General features: G+C 42.6%; 1 protein-coding gene across 1 annotated transcript in view; it reads left to right on the plus strand.

Moving 5' to 3' along the window:
* Positions 1–261: 261 nt before the first annotated feature.
* celf4 (CUGBP, Elav-like family member 4) overlaps positions 262–22,970 on the plus strand; it is a 77,601-nt gene continuing 54,892 nt past the window's right edge. Inside the window, exons 1-2 of the mRNA XM_029502933.1 lie at positions 262–538; positions 21,221–21,303. Of these exons, the coding sequence (XP_029358793.1) occupies positions 262–538; positions 21,221–21,303 (360 nt within the window). The remainder of the gene's footprint in view (positions 539–21,220; positions 21,304–22,970) is intronic.

Raw genomic sequence — 22,970 nt, forward strand, 5'->3', positions numbered from 1 at the left:
GGGACCAACGGCATTGCGCGCTTTTGATATGCATCCTCGCCAAATGCTACATGTGTTTTCACATCAATGTAAATATTGGCTTTGATAGGACGAGAGCGGAATCAGCTCTGGCACGGCTTGGTCTCGGAACCAAATTTTGACCAAGACTTCCATCAGCTTTTTTTTTTTCTCCCCATCCCCGTAAAACGCTTCTTCACCATCACCATCATCATCTGCTGCCGTCGTACTCATCCCCCCCAAAACTCACTGGCCGGTCCGAAGATGGCAACTTTAACCAACGGGCAGGTGGACGGCACGGTGCACGGTGTTGGTGTGGTCTCCGCCAGCACGAACGGGCTCGTGAACGGATTAAGCCACAGCCACAGCCCGGCGGGCTGCCCGGCCACCATCCCCATGAAGGACCACGATGCCATCAAACTCTTCATCGGTCAGATCCCCCGCAACCTGGACGAGAAGGACCTCCGGCCCCTCTTCGAGGAGTTCGGCAAGATCTACGAGCTCACTGTGCTCAAGGACCGATTCACAGGCATGCACAAAGGTGGGTGATGCCCATATTCCCTGAGACAACCAAAGGCTACTTGTTTGTTTGTTTTTTTTTTTGGCAGTGTGAAATATGTCACACACTGCTGCTGGGCTGTGAGTATCTTACATTATGTGTAATCGTTGGTAGATCGGCTCCATGGGTGACAAAATTGTGTCGTTTTCTGTACAGCTGAAGCCTGAATGACTTTCTGCAGGATATGCTGTTGTCGCATTTGTGCCACCAAAAAAATATTTTTTTTTATTATTATTTAATTATTTATTAGACTAGTCATTGGCCGTGAAATCCAGTGCTCATCCCTTTCTTTCTTTACAAAAAAAAAAAAAAAACAACAAACAAAAAAAAAAAAAAAAAAAAAAACATTATTGAGCAAACATTTACTCTCGAGTGTCACGAATCTAGAGTCACGACGGCGTGAAATGATGTAGGCTGATATTAGGACGAGCAATGTTCCTGTTTGGACAGTGTACACGGGAGTATTCACACATCTAGTCCGGCGGTTGTAAACGTGCTTTCATTCACTACAGAGTCCAATCCAGGCCATTAACCTCACATTTTCACATTGCAATAGCGGGGAGGCTTTGTTTGATTGCCCGCAGCACAGTACACTCTATTGCTCGTAACTCTGTGTGTGTGTGTGTGTGTGTGTGTGTGCGCGCGCGCAGGGGGGTGGGGAGTCGAGGGGGCGACGCGCGTGCACGTGCGTATACACGTGTGCAACACAGAGGGAGTAGGCCAATGAATATATTGTACTTCTGCACATGCTTCAGATTTTCAGTTGTTGCTCATCACTCCTGTTACTCCCTGAAAAAATCTAATATAAACTGCAAAACACAAGAATGACAGGTCTTGAACTTTGTAGCCATATAGTGTTTTCTATCCAGGTCTTTTTTTCAATGAACTTTTCCTACAGTGTAGTGCTGACCGTTAGAGTCGATGCCTTTGGTACAGTAGCCCACTGCTGGCCGTGTGCTTTACCATGAACTTCTGGTGCGATAATGCTTCTTTGTAGTAGAATATAATAATAATATAAACAAGTAGTGCAGCAGAATGGTGGTGCTTTAACCCCTATTTTATTTTCTACTCTCAAGAGAAGGGTCATTCTCTGCAAATCACCATCTAATGAGAGGTCACTAATTGATCTGTTGTACCTGCAGGACATCTCCCAGGGGAGCAAAGTACATTAAGAATGAACTATCACTTTTTGAATCCACAACCCCTCCCAATTCCCCACACTTCCCTCTTTCCCTTTAATGCCCCCCTCTGTCCCATGTAAACAATGTGTGACACAGTCCATGTGTCAGGAAATGATTATGATATACAAATAATTCCAGAGGGCAGAGACTGTCTGCAGGCATGGGGGGAAACCAAAGAGGAGAGGGAGAGAAAGGGAAGGAGGGGGGGGTTATCTCTTATTAATAGCCCAGCTGTAGTAGCGACTCCCTGTTGGATGGTTAATCACCAGTGGGCCCAGAACTATAGGAACGGCTCGCCAGCTGATTCTAAAAACTGTCTCCTCGCCGCGATATACGGCCCTGCTTCCCGGGCTGGGCCCCCGCTTTCATTAGCAAGCCCCTGCTGTGCTCATATTTTAACTAGCTGGAGGCATAGCTACTCTCTGGCTCACCAGCTCATTGGCTCATTGCAAGCTGTTCAAAGGCCGTGTTGCCTCCACAGATTCCTAACACCTTCCTGAGGTTTCTGTAGAAGATTCCCATATTAGCAGTAAAAGACAGTGCGTCCCACAATAAACAGGCGAAGTGAGGGACTGTGTACGTTGACGTCGTACTGGTTTCATTGAAGACTGCACAGCGTAACATCAAACAGGTAGAGCATGATGTCACCGCAAGAGCTTGAGGCAAAAGTAAACACAATTATGAAGACAAATATAAATTTTGGGCGAGAATGGAGTTAATGCTCGACCTATTTTTCTGTCTTCTTAAGTTAAGACTATTCAAACTTGTGTTAACTGTTAACGTTAAAAAGACATCAACTCCTGATCTTATACTTACACTTTTTCTCTCCCCTTCCACTGCCACTGCATCATGTTCTGTGACAGCCGAGGTTATAAAGAGCCTCAGCTAGAACCACAGATTGTTACTGATCCACCACCCTTTCCTCGAGAATTTCGTTCTGTCTTTGTTTTGTCACATTGCACGTTTTCAGTCATTGCCATCGCTTACGATTTATCACCTTATCTATGTCTCTTAGCTTTACCTTAAAAAGACATGACAGTTTTACAAAGTAATGAGCTTTGTTTTCAGCTACAGAGCTTTTTCTTTGCGGCAGGTAGTAAAAAGACCCTCATCCTGTCCCATTGTACACCAATAAGCCGAAAGAAACAGCCTTTGCTGTGGCACTGCTGCTTTTGAAGAAAGAGACCCCTATTACAGCCATTGTCAACTGTGCCTGTGATACTATTGCCATAACCCTCCCCATAATGACTCCATGTATCACTAGTAATCTAGTCTTTAGGATCCTGTCCCCATGGAATGGAGGGGTGGAGGCAGCGGCAAGGAGGGGAGTATGGGACAGGGATCTGCAGAGGCTGGGAGTGGGCGCAGGGACACCAGTGCAGGCCTACATTCTCCCAATGATTTTATTTCTCTCCCCCCTGCGACCGAGTCATGCTAATAGAGGCCATTTATAATGGTCACCGGCTGCTGCTGCTGCTGCTACCAAGCACAACGGGGCTGAGAGGCACGGCTAGCACAAAGAAGCAACCCTTTCTCTTTCTCTTCTCCCTGGCAATGCAGCATGGGAGGTGGGGATCTATTCAAGAAGAGGGGCTGTAGATATGATTGCTAGCACTATTCAGCAGGCTAATTTCATGTAATAATCAGTGCAATGAAGATATTTAATAAGCCAAGGTGTTATCTATGGTTTGCTGCTGCCACATCTTCAGGCACAGTGTTGTGTTTCATAGCCAAACCTTTATTGTCTGCGTCTTTGTTTTTTTGTTTTGTTTTTCTCAGAAACATCATCATCAAGTTTGTTTTACTGCTGCTGTTTCATTTGGTTGTAATTTAGTGCAAGTAATGTTTGTCCTTGGCCAGACTAAACACATTAGCAGCAGCTTTCAGACAGCTGAAATAGTTGTGAAACGAGAGAGTTGCTCAAAGTCGAAGCAAGTGCTGAAACTCTGCTTAAATTTGGGTCAAAGAGCCCATTTTGATCTAGCAAGTGATGTAAACACAATGTCACAGGTCTTTAGTTCAGATCGCCTGCTTTCCCAAAGTTCTTTTCCCTGAGAAAGCACACCACCAGTTTACTGCATAAAAAGAAGTGCCGTGATTAATGATGATGCCGTGGCCGTTAAACCATATTGTAATTTAGTATCAATACTTGAGAAAAGGGTTATATGACCATATAAGACTCAATAAGTTTGAAATCAAACAAGTGGGAAACCAGAGTAATGACCAACAGTAATCTTATTTAAATTCACCCATACTGCAGATGGCTTATGCTACAGATGGGCACTATAATCTGTGTGGGCCATAAAGGGAGTTATGGTTCCCACTGAATGCCTATGGTTTTGATATTTCAGCCTTTTGAACTGAATATGTCAGGGAACGTTCTGAACACAACAGATCATTGAGCTTATCATGCTTGGTGAGACTAGAGAGTCATGATGCCAAAAAACATGAAACACTCCTGCTGCGTCTTATTGCTGGCAATTAGGTGTTACAGGTTGCTATTAGAGGAGTAGTATCGGCGAAAAAAAAAGAAAGAAAGGAAAAAAATGCTGGAGAAAGAAGGATGAGATCGAATTTGGCTTTGAACAAAGAAAGAAAGAAGGGTGGGTGTGTTTTGTTTTTTGTTTTTTTTTTGTCCTGCAGGTCTGCGTTAATGCAGCATGCGCTCCGGCCGAAAAATTTCACTCCAGTTGCATCATCCTCACCGTAGGATTCTTCTCTCTCCTCCTTTCGCATTCAGTTTGTGAGTGTGTGTGTGTGTTTTTATGTGTTCCTCTGCTCCTCCCTGGCCCAGAATCCTCCACTCAGCTCAGCTCAGAATGCACGCTCAGGCCCCGTATTGTGCCCCGTTTCTATTAAGACATACACAGCAACTTAAATTTTGAGTGTTGTGTCTGGGGGGAGACAGGCAACATGTGTCATCGTGAGGTGGTCACTACTTCCAGTAAAGTGCACTCGACCACTGGCACCACATCGCAACCCGCCACCCCCTGTCCTGATAGAGCCCAGAACTGCCAAGCAACAAGAGGGAAACAAGGGGCGGAGTCAGAGCAGGGAGTACAGTGAGCCTAATTTGTCAGGAGGGCCGTTGTCAAGGCAGCACTGCTTGTGTTGTCCATTATTATTGGAGGGGACTGTCAGATGGGGGCCGGCTGATGGCCAAGCAGGGAGCCAGTTAGTCACGGTGAGAGATGACCGCTGCAAGCCCAAACGAAGGGAATGCTCATGGATTTCTTGCGAGGATTAGCATGCTAACAGTGAGTTTGGAGTCATGAGGCCTGTCAGCGAGGTGGAGTCCTCTGGCTCCTCTGACCTCAGTGGTCCTCTCATTAAAACCAATGACCTTTACATACATATATAGAATGAGAGAGAGAGATAATATAAAGGGATTTCTGTACGTAGCCATTCATCTCGTCTCTCTTCCAATGAGCAGGCACTCATTCAGCAACCACTCACACACCACAGTACAAGTGTGGTGTACTGTGTGCGGACGCAGAATTGATTTAACTCAAAATACAGCTTTATTGTCATTTAAGCAAAACTTTTTGTCGTGGTAGTTCTGAGCTACAAGTGAGTGAAGCTGTTGGCTCAGCATAATATGTCATATATGTGCTCGTGTGTAGATAATGGTTCCACGCGGTAGAGTCACGGCTCACGGTGGATGCAGTGCTGACCGGTCTGACCTGTGAAGAAGCACAACACTGAAAATTTGTGGCTGCCGGTCTGAGAAGCTGCTGATGTCAACAATTTTTTTTTTAGGCGGACACAAAAACAGAAAGACAAATAGATACCTATTTTTATTTGATGCTTCTTGTTTCCTTTCAAACTGGACCAGACCTAAATATGGATATCAAAATTCTGACACTCTAAATACATAAGTGATCTGTGATACATCCAGTAATTTCCAAACCAAAAGGAAGGAAAGTCTCTGAAAAATGTATATGTGCTACAGTGAAAAAGCTTTTTTGTGTTAGGGTGACAATGTTTTGAAACTGCTCGGCCAATAGCCCAGAGCTGGGTTAAAAGAAAGCCCACCTTAAATGTTTCATCAACACTTGGGCTTTTGTTTTCCATATACAGAGGCTAAATAACTTGCACTGTCTTCCTTCTTTTTCTTTTCTTAGTTTTCTTTTCCAATTGCTGTGTACATTGCCCTTGCAAACTGTTCTTTGAGGATGGGGAAAAAAATCCCTTTTTGACAAATGCTCCTTGGAGAGGTAAATATTTTTTGTTTTCAAGGCTCTTGCATCAGCTAAGTATTATTGTGCTGTGTGTTAAATTTTTAAAAAGTTGACGCTTGGGGCTTCTTCAATCTTTTAGCTACCCTTAATACCACCTCCATGCCTTCCTGCTTTCAAATACAAGTGGCTGGTTCTGGAGAGGGAGATGCAATAGCTTTGAAATGTTGGAAAGTCTTACATGTAGTCTTTCAGTTTTACCTTTGTTCTCCTAATGGTTGCCATCGTTGGTGGAATAGACTACATGGAGAACGCCTGATTTTTAATTTTTATTTTTTAGCTAGATATGAACTTCTTTCCATGAGCATGGGAGATAATAAATATCTTCATGTTAACATAGTTTTATGAACAGCCTATTACTTCAATATAAATATCTGATACAGTGCATGTGATTTCTTGCTTCTTCTTTTTTTTTATTTGAGTCTATGCATTAAATTTAGCAAAATTTCTTGATCTCTTATCTGAGCCATGCATTTATATAAGCTCCATGCTCTATATGTAATTATTCGCGTAAAAAGGCTTAAACCCCATTTCCTTTGTTCAACAGTCAAAAGGTTATGAATCTCCTCTGTGTGTGAACTTGGAAATTGGTGTTTTGCCTTTTGGATTAGAGCCACTGGCTCCTTTTATCTGGCTTTGCACAGCCAAGAGGCTTTATGGTAGGGAACAGTATAATATCCATGTCAAATATCTGTGTGTGTACAGTATATGTGTGAGTTTAAGAGTTTAAACGGATGTGTATACATTTTCCCTGTATTTTTGTGGCGTCCATATGTTTCACATGTATGTGCGTGTGCATGTTGTGCCGCAGAGCAGAATACTGCATATACACATCATTTAAATATCAGCCTTAGCTAAAGTAATACTTCATGGGAAATTTTAATATTTCATACTAATATTTAGATTTTAAACTCAAACTTGCCTCAAACCCACCATGTGCACATGAACACAGGTCCAGTTGCAGCCAGATTGCAGAGGCTTCCCATGAGAAAATAGCAGCATGACACAGCAGCAATATGAAAAAATAGCACCAAACTTTGTCACAGCTGATTATGGCGGTGGCACTTTAATGCATATCCAGAAAGCATTAATTCTTCGCACATATTCTGCTCCAAACGTCTTCTATTCGTTTCAAACTCCGTCTATGTATGTATATGGGTTCTGTTTATTCTATTCCAATATTGTTTTCAAGGTCAAGTTTTCCTTTAATATTGCAGAAAAAGCAAATCATTGTTATTACATCATGAACAGATATTGTACCAATAACTCACAATTTCTCCAACAAATAACACATGTGCTTTCAATTACCTTTTTAGCCTATTCAAAATTGCCTCATATACACTAAACAAATCACTCGGCTTTGGAGACTCATGGTTTATAGAAATTGAACCACGAAAAGAAATTGAATTGATGTTTATTCTGAACCAAATTGCTAAACATAACTCGAAGTGGCGTATCTGGGTCTGCCTGCTGGGATACTCTAAAGCAGGGATTACATGAGTCTTGTACTATTTGTCCTAGACAGAAAGCACGTTAAAGACAGTTGAGCATGTGTGACTTGTCAGGCGAGATGCATATGTAGCCTTCTCCGCATGCATGCATACTCCTATGCTGTGCAGCGACTGCCAGGTTTTAGTGTCCCTGATTCAATTCGCTTTCTTCCCATCTCCCTTCATGCCTATTTCATGTCCCCCAATTAAAAATGCACCACGTTGACTTGTAAAAGGAAGGTGGGAATGGACGTTAGGGCTTTTCAAAGATCCATCTCAATTATTAAAGGCCAAGTTTGATTCAGAAAATGAAGGAGGATTAATAAGTAATGCAGAAGTTTTCGAGGGTTTGGGTAAGCGAATGTAGTGCAAGATGTTCTCGCAGCAGCGTCAACCAAAGAGAAATCTTTGTTGGATATTAGGTGTGACAAGTTTAAACTTAAAAATCAAATCCACCAATCAGCTTTGAATTTTTCATCAATTTCATGTTTTGTATTTATATTTTAAGTGGCACCAAGTCTGGATCCATTGCATTTTCATTCCCCCAAAAACTGTGCTTTGTTTTGTCTTTTTACTATCAGATGTTACCATTCAAATCGTATTGGAAACACATGGTGAGAAAATACATCAAGGTTTTATCCTATACTGCTGGTTGGAGAACACATCGACCAAAACATATCGCTGCAGAGGGAGATGGTGCAAGAGTGCGTAAAACGACAAGGAGCTCAAGACAGAGAGAGCGGGTGAGAGAGGGAGTAAGAGGGAAGGAGAATTAGAGAGATGTTGAAACACGGATGATGTAAGAGAATGCGTGAAAAGAGGCAAGGGAGATCCATGGAAGAGAGTTAGGGTGGAGGAGGGGTTGCACACAAAGACAGAGAGAAAATTTCAAGAGACAGAGCAATAAAAAGGAAAGGGAGCAGAGATTGTTCAGACAGGTGCAGACAAAAAAAAAAAATGGAGGCGCAGAGAAATTGTTCAATGACAGGCGAGGAGTGAGCAAAAAGGAAAGGGAAAGGGGCTGGAAAGAGGGAAGACTGAAAAGCAGGAAAGGAAAACGACAGACAGAGTGAGGAGTAGAAAGAGTGAGGGAGTCCCAGAGACAGATGTCGCCCTCGCTGGCCTCGGCAGATTGATGGCTTCTGGCCCAGTTCCATGCCAGACTCCGACCCCTCTGTCCTCTGCTGTAATTTATCGGCTGTGTTTTGCCAGATTTAAGCACTATTCTGTGGCCATCATGGCTCGAGAAGGGAGAATGACCTTCCTGGGATGGTAGCAGAATTAGACCCCTGCAGCTCCCAGCTACCCCGGGGGTAAATAACAAAGTGCCCCCAATATTTGTAGGCTCTCTGACAACATGTTCATGGGGCAGATCTTATTGTATATTTGTCAATGTGGTGTGTGCACAGGTTAACTCCTGCAGGTTGTACAGCCTTACATACACATATTGGAGGGTAAAGATGTTGGATGCATTCTGGGTGAAACTGAAGCTTCTAACAAACTGAAGTCAGCCAGTCAACTAGACAATATAGCATGAGTGCACTGCACAGCGTGTGTTTGTGTGTTTATTTTTGCACACAAATATGTGATCATGCCTTTTTTCCACCTTCGAACCAGAAAAAAGTCAGTGATGACATGAAACATATATATAGAAGTCTCTCATTGGAAATTTTCGGAACTGTTGCAATTTTGGCAGCGATCTGTACGATCCCAGTGCTCAATGTGAAAGACTATGACAAATATGACATAAAAGTGTGTTCACTGTGCTTTACTTGGTCAAGTGTATGCAGTTTGTGTCGATCTCTGCATCACCCAATAGATCAAAGCTTCCGTGGGTGCTTTTATACATGATAGAGGTGGTGAAGACATTTTTTATTGAAAGCGAATTAGTTCAAAAACAATATGCAACAAAAAACAAGATCAGTAGCTAAAAACAAAGGCAGCTTTTGATTGCTTTATTTTATTTACAAGAAAAAGAAGGGGCAAGGAGGGAGTTGTACTGCACTTATTAAACTTCATTAGGACGTGGCATTGACTGAGCCGTTGATCCTCAGTGCTGACTGTAGTCTTGATAAGAAGCTTAGATTTTAGCACATTTTTTTTATAAGCTATGTATTATGCATGTACTTGCAGTTGATTTTTAATCTCCTAGAAATATGAATTGAACACCTTTACATTCGGCCGGTCTTCGCAATAAAGTAAATGAATCATTGTTGTCATTGGGTTATTGTAGACCAATGAAGAGCTTTGTTTTTATCTCATAAAGAATATTTATTTCAACATTACAGAATATTCTATTTCTTTTCTGATGAAATACCCCTCAGACCGCAGTCTGCACCTCTTTGTGCCTTTTAAGCTCTGCTTCACTCTGAGGGCCATCCGAGTGATTAGCCACTGCCTTCAGAAATCAGGCTCTAATTTTGTGCAGATTGTAGACACAAATTAAATGAAAAGGGCACAGCACAAGTTTGTGCTGTGATTTCTTGTAAGTAAATATGGCCCTGAGTGAATGTGGAGTGTGCCCTCCAGTAGACTAACTTGGCCAGCTTGCCGTCGGGTGCAGCTGGGTTTGTGCTTTGCCATTCAGAGCACTACCTCAATACACAAATCAGCCTAGGGAATGATCTGGACAGAAAGCCTTCAGCAAATTATTACAGATTTGCAATTTAATGGCTTCTGAGGTCTCTCCCAGCCCCATGCAGGTTCCCAACGAGACAGAGCCCATTAGTTTGGTCCTTTAATCACAGAACCGGAGATGGGAATCCTGGTCAAACCTATACATAGCCCGCCTCACTTGGTGTGGAGTGATTTTGTGGGCTTCTTAGATAAATAGAGACACAGAGAGATCTGTGTGTGCGCGCATGCGTTAGTGTGCCTGCATTGGCTAGTTGATTAGCTTAGCTTTTCCTGGCGCAACATCTGTGTGTGTGTGTGTGTGTGTGTGTGTGTGTGTGTGTGTGTGTGTGTGTGTGTGTGTGTGTGTAATGGACAGAGACACTTCTCTTTGGATCATTCATCAATACCACGAGGACACAGTGGGCAGCAGCAATTACTTTGACATGGCCTCTACCCACCAAAGGCAAATGTTTATTTCACAAAACACGAGTTGTAGAATCCCAGAAAATTTGTTTGCGACACCATATTTAAAACTGAACATTTTAAGTTAAGGAAATATTAAAAGGTTACAGCATTTAAACCTTCAATATTCCCTCCTGAAACTAGTATAAACTAGTATAAACTAATATAAACACATCAAATAAAGAACATTTAGTGCCAATTCAGCAAACACAATATAGTTAAAAGCCATATAGTTTGCGTTACTACAGACCTTGATGCACTTCAGTGGACTGACCTGCCATAGAGTGAGCAAAAAAAAAAAAAAAAACTTTCTCACTAAACCCTCTAAGTAAACATATTTAATTGTGATTTATTATGTATTCTCCAAATTAATCAACAGTTAGCTTCCAGAGCAAAGCTATATGAACCTACAGTCTGACACTCTTACAGGCAGAAATAATGCATTTTAGATAATGACATAACTTTTGTGATACTACTTACCACAGACAAATGAACAGCTTTTCATAGGCCATTTAAGTAAATCTTTTCCCATAGCTATAGTTGCCCTGATTAATTTGCCATCGATGCAAAATGTAAAAACTATCACTCCGATCTTCCTTTCAATGTCCCAATTTGTCCAAGAGGAAGCCAAGCTTTCTAAATGAGCTGGATAAAAGTGACTGCCAAAGGGGATGAATATATATAATTATCTGTGGCTGGAGAGCCAACAAAGGGACTTTGAAAATCAACTTTGTGCGCCAAAAGCTTCATTAGTCTGACGACAACCAAATGTCCCTTCAACTCACAGGCAGAAAGACACAGGTATCTCCAAAGCTATTAAAAGCTTGCAGTCACGCAGCGTTGTGTTGCCCAAACACTATCTGTTTGGGATTAGAAGCTGCTTAACAAGGTAATGTTAATATGCTAATGTGTTAATGTAATGTTGGTGAATGATTAGGTGATTTAAGAAACCGCCGGCTCCTATTTTGTTGGTCTTATGCATTGACATGTTAGAAAGGACGGATAACTGTGTTTACTTTGCAAACGGAAATCCATGAATGTCTTTCATCCGTCCTTCCTATAGCGACTAGTGGTCCATGTTAGCTTTGCAAACATCTTAATTGTGTTAAATGGAGGAAAAAGGGTGGGGGGAGATTAAAAGCCATTAATGTGTGTTGTGTGAGGGTAGACTATTCCCGGGACAGTGCTTTTGTTCACTTTGGCAAAGCAGATGAGAGAGTTTCACCTTGAAACTCAATGCACACCAGAAACATTGTCATTGTGTCTACGTAAAGCACTGCTCTCCCTCACTCTCACTGTTTCACACACTGTCAGAATTGTGTTGCTCGTCTTTCCATCTCTTTTTGCGATCGCCTCCCTCCATCCTCCTTACTCTTCATGTATGTCTCTTCTATTTTCTCTCCGTCTATCTCTCTCTTGCCTTTTCTCTTTGTAGCACTGTTCCTCTCTATCGCTTTCCCCCTCTCTGTCTGTCTGTCTAAGCGTCAGATAAGCTCACTGGGGGAGACTTTAGAGGACTCTCCATCTGTGTATAAATAGCTCTGGATGAATTATTGAGGGACCTGGGGTTGCTAATAATCCCGCAGGACCCATCTGACAATGACACAGAAGATGGAGGGAAAACAATTACGCAGGCTTTCTCCTTCAGAGGAGTAGGAATGGGAGTGGGGGGGCGCCCAGCAGCCTCTGGGAGCCACCTCAAGGGGCCCAACATCTTGGCTAATAAACCCAATTAAGTCTGCGGAATCAATCGGAGCCCTGGGGGCGTCCTCTCTCTTCCTTCCCCTCACGGGGTGCAACAACAGGAAGTGTAATGATTCATGTTCCCCCTTCTGCGTTTGGATCGTCCTCTCATCTCCATCTTGCAGGTTGGCAAGGCGGACGGGACAGGACAGGATGTCCGCTGAGGCCGGATAATAGGACAGGGAGAGGAAAGGAGAAGAAAGGAGAGTGTATGCGTGTATGAGTGGAGAGGAGAGGTGCACAGAGGAATATTAATGGGAGTGTTTATCCTGTAAGTGTTTTACCAGGGGGGACGAGGCATGGGACCACTCCCATGACAGAGGGAAAGCACTTTGTCTTCTTTGTGATACATGATTCATCTGCAGATGGAGTTTTGATTAATTGGCTTTAGTTGACTGTTGACACCATATGCTCTACCTACCTACCTATCTACCATCCATCTATCTATCTATGTGTTTGTTTCATTCATCGCTAGGAGGACGGTGACAGTCTCTTCATTGGTCATGATAGATACACAGATAGCCACTTAAGCTTCATCTGTCATCATTTACTTGCTAAGGCTGTTTCCATTGCACTTCATTCCATTTTTTCCCAACCTCAACAAAGAGGTGGATGGAAACATATCTATGGACAAAACTTTTTTGTTAAATGCTGAACACAGGCCAGTGATAAATGGGCAAATCCTCATGCATGAAAGTCAAAGTCATGACTTTCTGCATTCATACTGAACACCATCGTCATGTAGGATCATGCTGTAGAATCGTTTAACATTGCTCTACTACCAACAGGAATATTCTGTCTTTTAGAGAACCTGACATACATGAAAAGAGCCCAATTCACTTAAGATGTGAGGCAAGACATTCAGAATTAAAGTGCCGTGTAGTTTGGTTTTCAGAGGAGAGTTTTAGTGTCCCATGATAGTCCAAACACTATTCCGGAGGTTTTCCGCTCTGACGACTGCAAAGTTCCCAAATGAAACCCTGAACTGTTATAATTTGGTCATGAAAGTGCTCCAAAAAAATCTGTTGTCTGTCATAAATTATTGGGTTAGTCAGCATCAATACATTTCCCAGGGTGTCCAACCTCATGCATAACAGCGCAGACTTTTGGTTCATTTTAGGAGTCATTCCACGTTTAATAATTCATACCTTGAAAAGCTAAATTTGGGTCTCCCAAAAATCTCCTGACAAAATGGCTGAGGTAGGATGTGAGTGAGCTCATTGGTCTGTCTGGATCTTGGGGACAGCTCGAGACGTTATGTGTGCACGTGTGTCTGTGTGTGTTTGTGTTTTTACCATCAGGGGAGCTTTTAACAAGTTTGTCTTGCTATGAGTGTGTATTCAAGCGCAATCTTTGCTCGGTGCGATGGACATGGGGTGAGTGTTGTTTGGAGCATGCGGGCTCAAACTTCACATTTAAGTCAAGTTTGTGTTAGTGTGTGCTTTCTTTCCTGACCTTCGTGGGACTGTATGTGGGTGGAGGGGCAGAGGGCTGATGGAAGGGTAGTGTGTGTGTGTGTGTGTGTGTGTGTGTGTGTGTTTTGGGGGTGGTGGGGGGGGCAAGACTGTCCTAATGATGCATTTTCTACTCCATTGATTCAGTGGCTCTGCTCTCCAGTAAATCCTTCACATGCAACACATTAAAGCTGGCCCTTTTTCCTCCTTTGCCAATCGATTAGCACAGCTTAGAGACGGCCTCTCTGGGAAGCGGGGCGAGAGATGGGACTTGTTATCTTCGGGGGCTCTCTCTCACACGCACACACACACACACACACACGCACAGTCACATTCACTAACATGAATACCATTTGTAGGTTTTCTCCCATTAACACACACTGCACATTTTTAGGTATAAAATATACATTTTGTCCCAATCTATCAGTGGTCGGAATGTGAGAATGCATCAAATTGTGTGAGAACATTTTTAGTATGCATGCATTTGATATTAATGCCTGTAATCTCTGGATTACTGGATAAATTTTAGCTTTGGAGGTTGCCCACGTCCAATCCTTTTGGTTTTCACTTGTTCTTATCCTGGTTCATTCTTTTTTTTTTTCTTTATAGCCTCCTAAAAGTGCTTTTGTCTGTAGAATTTAGAGCTTTCAGTTACATATGAGTGTCATAATCAGTGATGCTGAAAAGTTTTATGGTCATAAATCAGGTGATTTTATCCCCCACAATAGTTGCACACGCATTTTGGGTAATTTTCAAGCAATTTATTCAGGCTATTTTTCACTGTGTTGCTGAGCCGGACCATTCAAACCCTCAGAGCACATTTAAACGGCAAGATGATGTAACAGTTTTGCTGGAAATGCCCAGTTACTAAAATTTATTTGACACCTTCCAGTCAGTCAGAACTCAGTTTCCACCCAGGATACATTATAATAACTTTTATTTGATGATCTTCATATTCTTGTCTCAGGGAGTAATTTAGTTACAACTGTAGCCGCTATTGTACTAAATTGCTATGCCTTGTGCTTTTAGGAATGAGGCAAAAAAAAATGAAAAGACTGCGGTACTGCTGTCCCTTTGAATTTTATCTGTCACCTAATAATAAACTTTGGCTCCTTTTGTAATGTATGTGTCTATATTATGGATTTATCTTGGACTAAGGGATCTGCATAGAGTTGCCTATTGGAGAACTGGGACTGTTATTACTGTAAATGAATTCACCTCTTCTTTCATAGCACTTCCCCTAAGTTCTGCCTCACTCTGCTGAAATGATATACTCAGGACCAGCATTCATTAGTCCGTGTAACAGCTCCTGAATTTTTAAGGCTTGTTTTACACAATGGAAAAAAAAAAGCTTGATGTGGATGCTGGACAGTAATTGAATTTTATTTTTTTTTCTTGTTCAAACAGAGTACAGTACTATTCTCTTAGCTTCTATTTAATCAGGACTCACAGCTGCCAATGAAAGATTTTAAGATGATCCTGGGAGAAAGTGGGAGTGTTCCCGGGACCTTGGCCATGTCCCCTAAAACAGCTTCTATCTTCTGTCTCTTTCCTCCATGGTGAGTAATGATTTGAAAGGTCAGCAAAGGTGAAAGGGAGATGAGTGACTGCTGCTCTCTTCATTGAATCACTGAAGGGGTTTGTCTGGGATTCTCACACTGATACTTGATTCAGAGTGGGAGACGTTTAACTTGGAGCAGTCTGCATTTTGAATTCATCCAAAGCATCTCAATGTGAATATGAGTATAAGGACTAGAGTTCAGGACGTGATCAGATATTCTGAAGATTATGCGACCATATAGCTTTAGAGATCATGGTTGCAATAGCTAATGCCGATACTTTATTTTCAAACTTGGAATTTTTTGCATCGCAACTCCTCTTCTTTGAATATATGGTGTTCAATCAGAAAGTGAATAGTAACTATCATAGCGTCCCACTTAAAGGAGTACTGGGGCAATGGTATCATTTTTGAATCAGCGTCTCTGTTAATAAAGCACTTATTAGTATTCCTTTATTGCAATCAGTGGAACTCGTTTTCAGTGTATGACTAAAAGACCAAGGCTCTATATGCTATTTCTCTGAATACAACAGGTCAAGAATTTTCATCTTTACTCTGACCCATTTAAAGAGGGAATGGAAGAGCTTTATCTAAGCCTTAGCACTCACAAAAATCCAGTTAGAACGTTCTTGTCTTAAGGTCAATCTTTTAAAGAGGAGGAAAAAAACATTCCTCTGTTTATTGAGCAAAGGCTGTCCTTGGTAAACCCTTTCAGGCGGAGATAAGTGTTAACAGAACTGAGGTAGGGAGAGACGTGGAGATTTCTATTGACTGACTGAAATTGGACAGCCTCAAACAAAGTTTCATGCCAAAGTTTTTCAAGGCAGAGTTCCAGCGCTCTGCAGCGTGGAATTTCAGCTGTGCTGTGGATAAAGCTTTTTAATGCTATTGACTCTTTTTAGGCTCTTACCAAGATGTTCTGAAATATTTAAATGATCACTGGGAGTTTCTCCCCATCTGTGGCTGGGAATAAAAGAATAGAGAGAGAGGAGGGAACTTTTTATGTCAGCCTTTTACAATCCCTGAATTAATGGGCACAAGATAATTAGAGAATTCTGTGCAATAACATCGCCCCCAAGCTTTCTAGTCTTGGGTGGCGTCAAGCAATGCATGCTAGTAAAAAGTAATTCAAATGTCCAGTAACCCTGCAAATTGCTAATTCAGGAATGCATTAGTAGTTTTACTTCTAGCAGCATCATACTTAGCTTCTGAGGTGAATTTGAAGATTGTTTTTCTCCCCATCCAGGTCTGTAGCTGGACTTGAGGTCACACAGGTCCTGCTCACTGGACTGTTTCTGGCAATTGGAGAGGTTTAATAGGTTGAGCAAGAATTTACACAGTTTGATTACACACAAATGAAACGTGGTGTTACTACATACCTTTGAAGTTGAAAAATTAGATTGGATATGACACCAAAGTTTAATATTTGATTGACCATTTAGAAAGATGTGCAAAAATACGTCCAAAGTCCCTATTGGTGTTTTATATTAACAAGGAATCACATGATTAATACAGTCACTCACACAACAAACCCACAGTGATTTCTCCTCTGACTCTGCACTTACCCTCTCTGCTATAAACTATTTAGCAGGTAGCAGCAGTGTTGCCTCCACGTTGCCATTGACAACAAAGAAGCTTAAGAGTTGGACATTGCAACAAATTTTCAGTGACAGCTAATGGCTTGTGAGATAAGACAGCCATGAACAGAGAACATAAGACGTTGCTTTAAATAAGCAGTAATAGATTATTTAGATGTGTGACATATTTCTATCGTATGTAGTTATCAAAATATGAAAGCAAAGACAGATCATCAAGTCAAGGTTTCCCATAGTCAACAAAGTCAGAGCGCTATGTGGTCCAACACAGCTGTCGCCTAAACAAGGCCTGGTGACAGTTGGTGGATTTCACCACTGAAGCTCATGTCTTTGCTACTTCCCCCACCAGTGAGTATTCATAGTCTCCACTATTCCCTTGCTGCTTTTCTTTCATTCCACTTTTTCTTCCCTACAGTCCTCTCTCTCTTCCTCGTTGTCTCTTACACTTTTTCTCTTTCTCTTTCTCGCTCCCTCTCCTTGTCTCTCTCTCTCTTTTTCTCTCTGTGGGTGTGTGTCCCTTTAGGGTGTCTGCAGCGGTTGAGATAAGAAGCGAGTGTAGGACATAGGGGGATGGTGTTCACAGAAGCTAGGTGATCTTATCTACTCTCTCTCTCTCTCGCTCCGTCTTACCGAGCATCCCTCGCTGCTCAGCTTTTCCTCTCTTCTGCCCCCCACCTTTCTTTTTGCTCCCTTGCCCTTCTTTCTTCACCCTTTCCTCTTGCTCTCTCTCTCTCATTCTCACACACATATGCACATTCTCTCAGATCCCCTCTGCGCTGCTGTTGATTTGAATTTGAAGTGATGGCAAACCAAATTGGCAGCATTGACAGCAGAAACAAACAGCTTATCTCCCTCTCCTGGGCCAATATGGGTCTTCGTCAGATACTAGAGCTGCTGCCAGCATCTGACTTGTGACAATGATGATAAATTGAACGTTTGTTGACTGTCACTTTCTGTGTGTGAGAGTGTGCGACAGTGTGCATGCGTATGTGTCTATGTGTGTGAGATCGTGCGCAAGCAGGCTTTACTCCTCCATACATGTGCAGCACTGATGTTCTTGTACTTTACCATTCGACTTACATATCCATGTAATCGCTCTCTGCTTCACTGCATTTCAGAGTATTTGCATTTTATCTTTCTGTTTTGTTTTTTTTTGTTTTGTTTTTTTTTTCTATTGTCATATGTAGTAGATGCTTTTCAGATTAAGATTTTTTATTGTACGTTCACTTAGTCTCTCAACATTTACGTGTACACACATAAGTATATACATCTACACTCGCACACATACATAAGGAAGTGAAAGATGGCAAATGGCAGGTCCCATGCTGAGGTTGCAAAGTCAGCATTTTAAACCTCGGTGTCAACGGGATGCCCTTAACATCGAAGCTTAATATCACAGGCGTCAACTGAGAGTGCATCAAAATGAGGTGATAAATAAGTAGTAGTAGAAATTGTTTTGAATCACAGGAAGAACTAGTTGATGATGGTTGGAGTTAACCCCGTCGACCCTGACCCCCCTTCTCCATTACACGAGGACCACAATCCCCGCCTCACCTTGACAAAGCACCGAAACATACTTGTTTACTGGGCAAGCTGTGGTGCCATTCAGACAAATAAGACAGAGTGCTGGAAAAACTCTAAAACCCTACAACAGATAACATATCCTCTTGCCAAACCTCATAATCAAGGTATACAAAAGCCAAACACGTAGAGAATAAAAGACAAGCAAAACTCAGTAGACATCAACAAGGGCAGTAAAAGAAAGTGTGCAAAAGTTCTTAAAACTAACAATTCAATCCAACCCTGAAGGCAATCTGTAAGTCCTATCAAAGGTCATTTGCCAGAAAATCACCTCCTCCACCCAGTGTTGCCAGCCTGCAACCTCCCGAGAGTTGTCGGCCAGGATGATCTTGGCTGACGTGGCCCAATGAAGACTGAGTTGCTCAGGAGATGGGTGACGTCTAGTTTGCAATGATGAGCAGCTGAGCTAAACGCTGTCGGACAGCCACTTCCCAGATGCAGATGTTGGTGTATGGCCTTGACTTTTCGATGTATCCCCCATTTTTGAATCCTAGGCACGTATCTAAGACATCGATCACAACAAGATATACATGTTTATCTTATGAAATTTGATCTATTTGTATCTCAGCTTCACTGGAATGAATGTGGTGTGTCCTGTAAATTCCACTTTACAGACACTTCTCTGTAAATATTGGTTTCCAATAGAATTATGAGGAATTTTAGAATTTCTCGTAGTTTCTCCTTATTTCAAACTAAAATGTCAAAATTGCCTAATTTGTGGCTGTTGGCAGCATATTCTGGTAAAAAAAAAAAAAAGCGTTAAAAAAATTAATCCCATCTCTCAAACTTTTGGCTTTAACATGTCTGCAAGCTGAAACAAGAATTTTGGGCCTGACTTTGTCCAGTTTCAAAATGTCTGTTCTCGAAGTGTGTGAAAATTAGTGCATATTTAACTAGATATTGGATATTTGCATATTCAAACATTTACAAAAACTTGCAGTGCAAATCACAGTTATAATATGTAATAACCTGTAGATGTTAATCTGTACCATAGTCATTGTGGTTTCTTTCCTCAGTGAGTGACATTTTTTTGCACTGTGAGTATTTTAATTTTAGAGTGTTTTTACAGTATGCTATAGCTGGATCTGAATATTTCTTCCATATGCTGGGTGCAGTGGGTGTCGATGCGCCGAACATGCGAGCGAGTGTCAGGCGTGTGAATCAGAGGCTTGAGCGTGCTTCCTGTGGGACAGGGCTTGCATGTAGCGTTAACACGACAGGCCCAGAGAGGATGAGGAGGCAGCCAAGCTGTCAGCGGCCAGCTCCCACTTCGCCTAATGAGGGAGAGGCCCGTTAATTAAAAAACACCAACAGGCGGAGCTCCCCAGCGTCCCGCCATCAGGACGACCCAGGGTTAAAGACACAGAGCCAAGAGGACGGGAGGCATGCTGCTTCTACATACAGTACATGGTGCTGCCCTCCACAATAAATAGCCCCCAGTATGCACGAAGAACAAAGTGAAGCGAAACTAGAGGAGGGGGATGTTTATCAACTGCACTGGATGTATGTTTTTGTTTTTTTTTTTTTTGTTGTTTTTTTAGGGGGAGGCGTCTATGATAATCATCTAATACTTAGTCCTTGATGTTCTGCGGAACAAACGGTGGTTCTTCTGTGTCTTTGTGCTCATGGTACTTTGCCTACATGACAGCAGGGAGCAGTTTGTCAGTGTCTGCATGTCTGCCAGAGTGTCAAGAGTTTTGTTTTTTGTTTTTTTTTTCTTGCTGCTCTGATGTTTACATTGTTGTTCACTAAAAGAACACGTTTTCAAATGTTTGCTAATATGGTTACCATTGTGTGAACCGAGGGCCTGTTTGGCCCATGTGTACAACATTTTTTTTTTTTTTTTTTTGTCAATGACTTTAACTGAATTCAATTTAAATTACTTTTTTTTTTTGTTTTTTTCTTGAGGCTGCTGCTGGCCAAACAAACAAAACACCTGCATATTTAGCATGAGGAAAATCTGCCTGAAATCGAATTATGTCACCGCCTATTGTGCAATTGTCTTTGTAAGTGTTTTATTAAACTGTCAGGCACATGAATCATTAGCCTTGATCTGTAGATTGACAGTTTGTCAGCTCTCTGACAGTGGCATGTGCCTCGCTGTCAACAGGGGGGTGGCGAGGGAACAGCTTACACGTTCCCCGAGGCTTCTTCTTCTCCTTCCTCGCCTCCTGCGTGTTTCCATCTTCCTTCCACCCCCACATGTCAGCCCAGGTGCTAACAAAACCGAGGATTGTGGGTAGTCTTGGAACATATGGAGCAGAGAGACAGAGAAATGAAGGGGTGGAGGGAGAAAGAGGAGGGAGGGGTGAGAGAGAGAGAGAGAGAAGCTGTCAGGGAAATGTCTATCCCTGTCACAGCAGCCAGAGGAGTGCGATGGATGAATGGATAACTGCCATTTCGGATTGCCAGGGAGAAGGCGCCATCAGATCCAATGTCTTTTGCGGGTGAGAGTTGATCTCCCGCAACAGAATATGCACAAATCTCCAAAGCCTCAGTTTATGGTTGCACTTTCACTCCTCTTCCTGAGTGTGTATGGGCCGTGTTTGTGTACACAGGAATGTTCAGTTTGTTCAGTTGCTGAAATACTGCTTCTTGTGCATCAATGCTCGCAGACACACACACTGATGTGTGTGTTGTTTTTTTGGCTATTCACTAGTGATTGGTGCCGCCCCTTCTCGTAACTGTCTCTCCGTTCCATTTCTCTCATCCACATAACATAAATATATCTCTCACTGTGTTTCAGGTTGTGCCTTCCTCACCTACTGTGCCAGAGAGTCGGCCCTCAAAGCCCAGAATGCATTGCACGAGCAGAAGACCCTTCCAGGAGTAAGTCTTATACAAGGAACACCATGTCAACCCACAAGCACGAATCTTACATAAACCCGTGCCAGAGTCACATGTGCACACAAACACAGATGTCCTTTTTAACAAAGAATGATTCAAAATCAAAGGGGGCCTGCCATTTTTACATCCCTGTCATGTGCTGTTTATCACTGGCTGTACACCTGAGCAGCCCATCTTTCTCTTAAATATCCCGTCTCTTCCTCTGCCATCAAGCCCGCTTCCCCCTCAGCACCCACTCCTTTCACCCCCTTTCATTGCCTCCCGCTCCCTTCACTCTGACTGTCACACACAAACCCATAGGGAGAAACCACACACAGCATCGCATCATAGGTATACTATTTATAGTCCTCCCTCCAGTTTGTGTAAATGAGTGTGCGCCTCTATGTGTGTGTGTGTGTGTGTGTGTGTGTGTGCATGTATGCGTGTGGGCAAGTGTGAGAGAGACAGACAGCGGGATGCAAACCAGGTGGGCGCTTGGATGTAGGCTATTTGTACATTTCTGTGCACGCTCTGCATTATGCCCTGGACTGGCAGCAACATGAGTGTGCATCATGAATGTACATCACGACAGCACATCTTTACAACAGATGCTGTGGTTGTTACCACTCACATGTACAATGCAGCTGGAGCCAACCCATGTGTCGTTGTAACGCTCAGCTCCTATTCAGCCATGTCGATGAGAACAGGATTTTATTCAATTGTCAGTATTTGTGTGTGTGTGTGTGTGTGTGTGTGCGTGTGCATGCATCTGGATACACATGCAACCATGCTAGCATGTGCAGTAACACAGTGCGTGTGCGCCCACCTGCACATGTGTGCCTATGTGCGTTAGGAAGTTTTGATGCGTCTCTGTCAGCCTGGCTCAGTTTGCTCTGTTCGTTTTTAATGACGCCTCCAGGGAAGCTGACAGTCGCCGTGTTGAGCGCGCAGCCTTTGATGTGAGTGATTATGACATCACAGGCGTGCAGCCGAGAAGAGCGGAGGAGTGGGGATCCGTGCTCTCCATTTTTATTTATTTATTTATCTGTTTCACTTCCCAGTGGCGTAATATTCAGGAAGAAAGAAGGAGAGAGAGGCAGACATACAGAGATAGACAAAGAGAGAGAAAAAGAGGAGGAGAGATTAAATATTTGGCCAAAATCAGAATGCCATTTTGTGTTCACACAAAATGAGCTGCCAATTGATGTTTCTGCCTTTGTTGCTATTGTTTGACATGGACCAGAATATATGGGCACAAAAACAGCCTTTTTCAGGGATTCTGTCTTTAAATCTTTAAGGGGAAGACAGTTTGCTTGGCTAAAAACACTCCATAGTAATGCATCAGTTGCAAATAAATTCAATCAGTCACTTGCGATCAGTGTCGTTTTAGAGGGATATGCTAATTAGCGATGCTTTGGTCAGTGGAGGACAGTCTCAGGTTTGCATTTGATCGATGGTGAGTGTTAAGTAAACAAAGGTAATGCCATAGGACATACCGAGATGCTCAACAAACCCTGAAGCAGAGCATTCAGAGAGGCAGACCAGAAGGCTGTCTTTTGTTGCTTGTGGAGGCAATGCCAGCAAAACAGAATAAATGAGTTCATTAGAAACAGAGCGAGGACTTGGCCCTGGGAAAGGCAGTGGGACGTTTTATGGTGCACGACTACACC

Source organism: Echeneis naucrates, chromosome 5 (assembly GCF_900963305.1).
Source record: "Echeneis naucrates chromosome 5, fEcheNa1.1, whole genome shotgun sequence".
In the NCBI taxonomy this organism is placed as follows: Eukaryota; Metazoa; Chordata; class Actinopteri; order Carangiformes; family Echeneidae; genus Echeneis; species Echeneis naucrates.